At 35.7% G+C, this 10,056-nt stretch overlaps 1 protein-coding gene across 1 annotated transcript in view; it reads left to right on the forward strand.

Annotated features, from left to right (window-relative positions):
• Window positions 1-9,374, forward strand: part of LOC148944355 (membralin-like) — a 234,192-nt gene extending 224,818 nt beyond the window's left edge. The window contains exon 5 of the mRNA XM_089100176.1: window positions 8,803-9,374. Within this exon, the coding sequence (XP_088956302.1) occupies window positions 8,803-9,009 (207 nt within the window). The 3' untranslated portion in view covers window positions 9,010-9,374. The remainder of the gene's footprint in view (window positions 1-8,802) is intronic.
• The last annotated feature ends 682 nt before the right edge of the window (window positions 9,375-10,056 follow it).

Genomic DNA, 10,056 nt, shown 5'->3' on the forward strand with positions numbered 1-10,056 from the left:
AAAAATCAACAAAATGTAAATCTGCCAAGTTAAACCACAACCGAACGCTACTGAAATATTCCAACTCTTACATTTCAACGAAAGAAATTCAAAATGAACTTTGAAAATCAAGAAAATGTAACTTTGACAAGGTAAACCACAGCCAAACACTACTGAAATATTCCAACTCTTGCATTTCAATGAAAGAAATTCAAAATGAACTTTGAAAAATCAAGAAAATGTAACTTTGACAAGGTAAACCACAACCAAACACTTCTGAAATATTCAAACTCTTGCATTTCAACGAAAGAAATTCAAAATTATCTTTTAAATATCAGGAAAATTTTACTTATATTATTTAAACCATAACCAAACACCACTGAAATAGTCCAAATCTTGCATTTAAACGTAAGAAATTCTAAATGAACTTTGAAAAATCAAGAAAATGTAACTGTGACAAGGTAAACCATAACCAAACACTACTGAAATAGTCCAACTATTGCATTTCAACGAAAGAAATTCAAAATGAACTTTGAAAAATCAAGAAAATGTAACTGTGACAAGGTAAACCACGACCATACACTACTGAAATATTCCAACTCTTGCATTTCAACGAAAGAAATTCAAAATGGGCTTTGAAAATCAAGAAAATGTAACTGTGACAAGGTAAACCATAACCAAACACTACTGAAATATTCCAACTCTTGCATTTCAATGAAAGAAATTCAAAATGAACTTTGAAAAATCAAGAAAATGTAACTATGACAAGGTAAACCACGACCAAACACTACTGAAATATTCCAACTATTGCATTTCAACGAAAGAAATTCAAAATGAACTTTGAAAAATCAAGAAAATGTAACTTTGACAATGTAAACCACAACCAAACACTTCTGAAATATTCCAAATCTTGCATTTCAAGCGAAAGAAATACAAATGAACTTTGAAAAATCAAGAAAATGTAACTGTGACAAGGTAAACCACAAGAAAACACTACTTAAATATTCCAACTCTTGATTTTCAAGGAAATAAATTAAAATTGAACTTTTAAAATCAAGAAAATATAACTGTGACAAGGTAAACCAAAAACAAACACTACTGAAATATTCCAACTTTTGAATTTCAACGAAAGAAATTAAAAATGAACTTTGAAAAATCAAGAAAATGTAACTGTGACAAGGTAAACCACAAACTAACGCTACTGAAATATTCCAACTCTTGCATTTCAACAAAAGAAAATCAAAATGAACTTTTAAAAATCAATAAAATGTAAATGTGACAAGGTAAACCACTACCGAACACTAGTGAAATATTCCAACTCTTACATTTCAACGAAAGAAATTCAAAATGAACTTTGAAAAATAAAGAAAATTTAACTGTGACAAGGTAAACCATAACCAAACACTGCTAAAATATTCCAACTCTTGCATTTCAACGAAAGAAATTCAAAATGAACTTTGAAAAATCAAGAAAATGAAACTATGACAAGGTAAACCACAACCAAGCACTTCTGAAATATTCCAACTCTTGCTTTTCAACGAAATAAATTCAAAACTTAACATTTAAAAATCGCGAAAATTTAAATGTGACATGGTAAACCAAAACCAAGCACTATTTAAATATTCCAACTCTTTCATTTAAACAAAAGAAATTAAAAATGAACATTGAAAAATCCAGAAAATGCAACTGTGACAAGGTAAACCACAACCAAACACTACTGAAATATTCCAACTCTTGCATTTCAACAAAAGAAATTCAAAATGAACTATGAAAAATCAAGAAAATTTAACTGTGACAAGTTAAACCACACCCGAACTCTACTGAAATATTCCAACTCTTGCATTTCAATGAAAGAAATTCAAAATGAACTTTGAAAAATCAAGAAAATGTAACTGTGACAGGGTAAACCACGACCAAACACTACTGAAATATTCCATCTCTTGCATTTCAACGAAAGAAATTCAAAATGAACTTTGAAAAATCAAGAAAATGTAACTGTGACAAGGTAAACCACGACCATACACTACTGAAATATTCCAACTCTTGCATTTCAACGAAAGCAATTCAAAATGAACTTTGAAAAATCAAGAAAATGTAACTGTGACAAGGTAAACCACAGCCAAACACTACTGAAAAATTAAAACTCTTGCATTTCAATGAAATAAATTCAAAATGAACTTTGAATAATCAAGAAAATGTAACTGTGACAAGGTAAACCACAACCAAACACTACTGAAATATTCCAACTCTTGCACTTCAAGGAAAGAAATTCAAAATGAACTTTGAAAAATCAGGAAAATGTAAATGTGACAAGTTAAACCATAACCAAACACCACTGAAATATTCCAACTCTTGCATTTCAACGAAAGAAATTCGAAATGAACTTTGACAAAACATGAGAATTTAACTGTGACAGGCTCAACCATGACCGCACACAACCGAAATATTCCAAATTTTGCAATTCGAAGTAATAAATTCAAAATGAACTTTGTAAATTCAAGTAAATGTAACTGGGACAAGGTCAACAACAAACATAAAAAACTGTAATATAAAACCTCCTGCACTTCAACGAAAGAAATTCAAAATGAGCTTTGAAAAATCATGAAAATGTAACTTTGACAAAGTAAACCATAACCAAACACCACTGAAATAGTCCAACTCTTGCATTTCAACGAAAGAAATTCAAATGAACTTTGAAAAATCAAGAAAATGTAACTGTGACAAGGTAAACCACAACCAAACACTACTGAAATATTCCAACTCTTGATTTTCAACGTTAGAAATTCAAAATGAACTTTGAAAAATCAAGAAAATGTAACTGTGACATGGTAAACCACAACCAAACACTACTGAAATATTCCAACTCTTGCATTTCAACAAAGGAAATTCAAATTGAACTTTAAAAAATCAAGAAAATGTAACTGTGACAAGGTAAATCACCACTAACCGCTACTGAAATGTTACAACTCATGCATTTCAACCAAAGAAATTCAAAATAAACTTTGTTTAATCATGAAAATGTAACTATGACAATGTAAGCCACGACCAAACGCTACTGAAATATTCAAACTCTTGAATTTCAATGAAAGAAATTCAAAATGAACTTTGAAAAATCAAGAAAATGTAACTTTGACAAGGTAAACCACAACCGAACGCTACTGAAATATTCCAACCCTTGCATTTCAACAAAAGAAATTCAAAATGAACTTTGAAAAATCAAGAAAATGTAACTGTGACAAGGTAAACCACAACCAAACACTACTGAAATAGTCCAACTCCTGCATTTCAACGAAAGAAATTCAAAATGAACTTTGAAAAATCAAGAAAATGTAACTGTGACAAGGTAAACCACAACCAAACACTTCTGAAATATTCCAACTCTTGCATTTCAACGAAAGAAATTCAAAATGTACTTTGAAAAAATCATGAAAATGTAACTGTGACAAGGTAAACCACAACCTGTGTGTGTCTCTGTGTGTGTGTCTCTGTGTGTGTATCTCTGTGTGTGTGTCTCTGTGCGTGTGTCTCTATGTGTGTGTCTCTGTGTGTGTGTCTCTGTGTGTTTGTCTCTGTTTGTGTCTCTGTGTGTGTGTCTCTGTGTATGTGTCTCTTTGGGTGAAACAGTTTGAGGCATTTTAGGCGATGATTTTAGAAAATAAAAGCAGAACTTTTAAAAACACAACAACTGAAGGTCAGTAAATAATTCCTTTGTGGGGCCCGGGGTGGGCCTTGGGGGGTCTGGGTGGGCCTTTGGGGGCACCGGTGAGCCTTGGGGAGCGTGGGGGGCCTGTGGGGCACTGAGAGGCCCTGTGGGTGCCTGTGGGACTTTGGGGGACCGGTGGAGATCCGTTGAGACCCAGTTGGTTCTTTGGGAGCTGGATGGGCATTGGGGGGCCGGTGGAGGGGCTTTGGGACACCGTTGGGCCTTTGGGAGCACTGTGGGCCGTGGGGAGTCGGTGAAGGGCAGTTGGGGCCCAAGGAGGGCCTTTGGGGGTCAGGGAGGACAGTTGGGGGTCTGGGGGACATTTGGAGCCTGGGGATGGCCTTTGGGGGTCTGGGTGGGCCTTTGGGGGTGCCGGTGGCCCTTTGGGAGCTTGGGGGGCTTTGAGGACCGGGGGCTTCCTTCGGGGTTGGGGTAGGAGGATCGGAACCCTTTGGGGTTGGGTTAGAGGACCTCACAACACTGTTCAAATGAAGCTTGTGTATTATAACGACCACAGAGTTTCACCATTAAATTCTCTTCTAAAATCTCTTCAAAAATCTTCTTTTAAAATGTCTCTATCTGTTTCGCCGAAATAGTTCCATAACCTGTCTAAAACGGTTTCGCCCAAATAATCCCTAAACGTAAATTCAGCGTGTTCCTTTGTTATTGGCATCTCTGCGCTAACGCATTTCAAATTAATATGAAAGCATTTCGCGCGCTAAAACAATTCATCGCTAAGATGTTTCTTGCCTAATTGTTTCCATGGCCTTTGGTTATTAATATCTTTTGGAGTTCCACCAGTAGAACTGTTCCCGAGGCGAAGACATTAATGACTTGGATCTATTCCTGGAGAAATGTTTCTAGGCGAAAATTTTTAAAGTCTGACAGATGATGTCATTGATTGATTGATCTGTCAGGAAATGGGAAATTAATTTGTTGTTTCTAAGGGGAATTATTGATTCACGATAGGTGAATTGAGGTTGACAGCACAGGTGTTCTGAATCGTGACAGCACCATGTGGTTTATGGTTTTCTCAGTGAGAAAGTTCCTGTTTTTTCAAATTCTCACTGACAAAAAACATAAAAACATACAAAAATGTGAGAAAGTTCCTGTTTTTTCAAATTTTCACTGACAAAAACCATAAAAACATACAAAAATGTGAGAAAGTTCCTGTTTTTTCAAATTCTCACTGACAAAACCATAAAAACATACAAAAATGTGAGAAAGCCCCTGTTTTTCAAATTCTCACTGACAAAGTCCATAAACCACGTGGTTCTATGCCCATATATGGTGTGGGTACCGGAGATATTATGGCATCTCTACTGATGACCCCCCCCCCCCCCCGGAAAAAATCCTTCCCGAAAACGTCTGTATACTTCCCAATAACGAATACTATATGTAAACAATGGACAAGGTTCATAATTTGCAGCCCTTCCCCCGGGGACTGTGCAGAATTAAGTCATCCTCAAAGACATATTTATTAGAATTTTCGACTTTGCTGAACAAAAAATGGCTATCTCAAAATTTTGATTGGGTGACTTTTGGAAAAAATGAGCGTGGGAGGGGGCCTAGTTGCCCTCCAATTTTTTTGGTCACTTAAAAAGGGCACTAAAACTTTGAATTTCCGTTCGAATGAGCTCTCGCGATATTCTAGGACCAATGGATCAATACGATCACCCCTGGAAAAAAAACAAATAAACACGCATTCGTGATCTTTTATCTGGCAAAAAAATACAAAATTCCACATTTTTGCAGATATGAGCTTGAAACCTCTACAGTAGGGTTTTCTGATACGCTGAATATGATGGTCTGATTTTCATTAAGATTTTATCACTTTTAGGGGGTGTTTTAGAGGTTGTAACCTCTCTCGTCGATCGTCCCTTAAATATTTGCTCTGATTCTCACATCACAGCGGAACTGAACTTTATCAGGGACATACGTTTTGGAAACGGGTATCCCCCTTTTTTTGAAAATTAATTTAAAAATGTTGCCTTAAGATTAAAATAATATGCCTCGTGTTTATGCTAATTCCCAATAAGAAATTTCAGCAGAAGCCAAAGAACGACTGAGTGTATTATGTTCAAACTTTCGGGGCTATTTCTGCTCTTACAATTTAACCAAGTAAAAGTAGCGTATGTGTATCCAAGCTATCAAAGAAAGTAAACATTTTTTTTTTGCGAAAGGTATCAAGTTTTTCATTTCAGGTCAACTAGAGGATGTATGAAACTAAATTAAACAATACTATTTGTGTCCAGAGTTTTAAAAGGATTTTTTGTGCATTTTGTTAAAAATTGCTGAAAATGTTTCTCCAGCATACAAATAGCAGTCCAAACTATAAAGTATTAAAAAAACAAAAAGACTTAAACTATTATTTCTTTTTCCCTGAAAAGACTATGTCAATATAAAACGAACAGAAATTAATTAAAAAAACTTTTTCCACAAAATAAGTTTTTCAAAGAAAAGTAAAGAACTTTGTCATCCTTAAATACATAACTTCTCGAACTTTCAACTACGTTGAACAAAATGGCTATCTCTAAACTTTCAGTGAATCTTTTTGGGGAAATGGTGGGCGTGAGAGGGGAGTTAATTACTCTCCACTCACTTTCGACTATTAAAAATTTTAATTTTAATTTCCAATCAAATTAGCCCTTTATGAAATTTCTACAACATTTTTCTATACAAATCTCACATGCCCTAAGGGCATAACTTACAGCTCTTGCATTGAGTTTTCCGAAGAGGTTATCATCTTAAAAGACCTAATTTCCAGACCGTCCGACTAAGTTGAACAAAATGGCTGTCTCAAAGTTATGATTGGATGTGTTTTGGGAAATGATGGGCGTGAGAGGGGGGTTAGTCGCTCTCCAATCACTTTCAACTATTAAAAAGGGTACTAGCCCTTTCAATTTTCAATTGAATGAGCCCTTTTGAAGTTTCTACGACAACGCTTTCAATAAAAACCTTAGATGTGCCCAGGTCTTAACTTACAACCCTTGCCCTGAGGGCTGTGGGGGGGGGGGGGTTTGTCATTCTGAAAGATCTAGTTTACAAAACATTCAACTACGTTTAACAAAATGGCCATCTAAAATTTTGATTGGATCTATTTTGGGAAAAGGTGGTCGTGAGAAGGGGGCTAGTTGCCCTCACATCAATTTTGACTATTAAAAAGGGCACTAGCCCTTTGAATTTCCAATCGAACTAGCCTTTTTTCAAGTTTCTACGACAAAGATTTCAATAAACCCCTTATATACCCCGAGGGCATAACTTATAACCCTTGCCCTGAAGACTGTGGGGGGAGTTTCCTGCTCAAAGGTAAAATTTCCTGAACTTTAAACTGCGTGGAACAAAATGGACATCTCAAAATTTGGATTGGATGTGTTTGAGGGAATTATGGGCGTGGGGGGGGGGCTAGCTGCTTTCCAATCACTTTCGACTATTAAAAAGGGCACTAGCCACTCCAATTTCCAATCGAATGAGCCCTTTTCGAAGTTTCTACGACAACTGCTTCGATACGAAGTGCCCTGGTATGGAAAAAGATGCCAACATCGTGTTCTTTACTTAGGCAGCGCGATTGCGCTGCCTATATTTGAAATCAGCATAACAATCCGATTCTTTTGATGTATCTACTAGTATCAAAATCCGTTTTTAGACTTTTGGTTACTATTGAGCCGGGTCGTTTCCTACTTACAGTTTGTTACCACGAACTGTTTGATAATTAAACTTATCGATTCCGCATTGATTCCCTCATTCTTTTTCCATGTGTTACGACTGTTCATCTGTTCGCGCATTTGATTTTTTTCGATTTATTCTGGTATTTATTTAAGGAACAGACTTATGATGTTTCCTGATCTAAGATATGCTTATGATTTTTCCATAGGCCATTTTTTCCTATTTCTTTATTTTATTGCTTTGTTTCCAATATTTAGTGCTATTTATGCTTACGGAATTTTAGGTGAGAAGTCGATATAGGTCGATGGTCGAAAAGAGCTAGATTAAGGGTCGCTGTTTTCAATGTCACGTGACACGTGACAGTGACCAATGGAAAGCTGACTTTTAATTATCTGACGTTTCCAAATAGCCTTAAAACTGACACATTTAACGCTGATTTGGATAACTTTGCAAAATCACGAATTTAGAAAATCCAAGAACAAATCGAGGTTTTCTGACCATGATTATGATACATTTTTGATTCTATCGTAAAAGATGGATGGTAATAACGGTTCTAGGCGTTTACCCCCCCCCCTCCACCCGGAAAATACCCCCCGTGAAAAAAAAAACCCCTCACGGAAAACGTGGAAAACACCCCCCACGAAAACACCCCCCCCCCCAACGTGGAAAATGCCCCCTCATGGAAATTAACCCCAGCAGAAAATACCCCGTCCTTGGAAAATACCCTCGCGGAAAATAATTAAGTACTATTACTAGGTTAACCTAGTGTTTCATTTAAGTGTTTTTAGATGATCGCTGATCAATGTTTATGTTATTTGTGCCTTTCATTTATGTTATTTTACTGTGTTCATGGTCGTATTTTCGGCTTTAAAATACACTTATCTATCTATCTATCTAATATGCAGAATAATTGTACCAAAAACCGATTTTGCATGCAGACCTATTATACTTTACCCCTCCCCCGCCCCCCCTAATGTGTAAATCTATAGCCCAAATTGATTTCTAAAGTAACGAAGTAACTAACGAAAAAATCGGTGTGTTCTCGAATTTTTAGTGAGTGGCGCATAATACAAAAGTACCAAAATTCCTTCCCCCTACGGAAATTAAAAAATAAAACTCAAATAAAATTCTCAAATTTTGAAAGCCTTATTTTACAGGAGGGGGGGGTATTTTCTGAGGGCTAATCGCCAGAAGAGTAAACGCCGGCCACCGGTAATTACATTGAATGCAGAATATTAGACTATTTTCTTGTGATAAGGAAATGTGTCTTATTTCCCTTTTTGAATTTTCTGAAAATGAATTTTTGTAGTCTTTAGCAAAGAATTTCATTGTTCTGCAGTTCTTTCATATTACCAATACTTTTTTCTATTGTCTTACTAAATGGCACTAAAATCGATAGCAGTCGGCAGCATGCTATGAAATACGTAAATTTAACCCCAGTTTTTCTTCTCTAGCATTCAATGATATACTTCTACCACCATTATGAGCTGCCAAATTTTATTCGACAGGATCAGATTCAATTGTTTCGAGAGCAAAATTCAAATGTTCGTCGATTGCAGCAATATCGTGTCGTCTTAAGGCGCAGAGGGAACTTTTCTTTTCCAATTCTGATTCAAAATCGACTTAGAAACGAGCAGATCTCTATAAATCCCTTTCCATGAGCAGCCAGTACATTCAAGAAGCCTATTCAAACTATGCTCATCTCTTGTGTTTATTTGTGTTTCTTTTATTCATGTTTTTGTCAAAATTTTCAAGAACTATTTATGAAAGTATTTGAAGAACTGCTGTCACTGTTATAACTTCTTCCGTTTTTTTTCTCTCTCTTTTATGCATTTATTAAATTCGCTGTAATAACAGTAGGTGTTCTCATATATATATTTTTAACTTGAATAAAAAACTGCTAAGTTAGCATTGCACACACGCAATTTTCCCTCAAACTTAATTGCACTAGCTTGGACTACCTTGCGGTTTCTTTCCTACATCCTACAACTCATGTACTCGAAGAACACTCTCTTCTTCTTTTCTCTTTACAGTTGAAGTTTATTTTTCAGGTATCCAAACAAATTATTTGCTGTTACATAGAAGCCTACTTTCAACATTTCAAAGACACAAACAAATAGTCTAATTTTTTAATTAATAAAATAAGTTTTTTTTTCGCCATGCTCAGCCATCAACCATTATAAGCGAAAACCAATAAAAGTAGTCTTGATATAAGTTTCGTGACGGTCTTAGATGAAGACAGGTAAACTTTAAAAAAGGGGATATCAGCCAGTTTTTTTTATTCCTTTGTGACAGTATGGGTCTCAAGCTAAGAAAAAGTGTGGCTTTGGACATGAATTTGAAGAAAAAATTATTTATTGTGTAGTCATTTCTCCTGTTCTTTGGGAAGAACTCTGAGCCCAAAGGCGAATGGAGAAGAATTAGGTAAAGTCTCTATGAATATTCACTTTAGCAGTTTTGGGATATTGAGAAGTGGCACCTAGACTTCTGATAACTTTCAGTGGTGGATTCAGTCAGGGAAGAGGGTCTTCTCAGCTTCGTTGCAGATTTATTTTATGTACAGTAGATTTCCTTCGAAGACTTCAAAATTCTAGCCAATGAATCTCTTTCGAACTAAAAGATTACATCGGTTTTATTTAACATTTTTTTCGAGAGCTTCTGGAATACGAGGAGCATTATATAGTATTGGGTAGCACTTAAGTAATACA

The sequence above is a fragment of the Artemia sp. Qi Xiang Cuo genome, chromosome 14 (assembly GCF_049724085.1).
Source record: "Artemia sp. Qi Xiang Cuo chromosome 14, ASM4972408v1, whole genome shotgun sequence".
In the NCBI taxonomy this organism is placed as follows: domain Eukaryota; kingdom Metazoa; phylum Arthropoda; class Branchiopoda; order Anostraca; family Artemiidae; genus Artemia; species Artemia sp. Qi Xiang Cuo.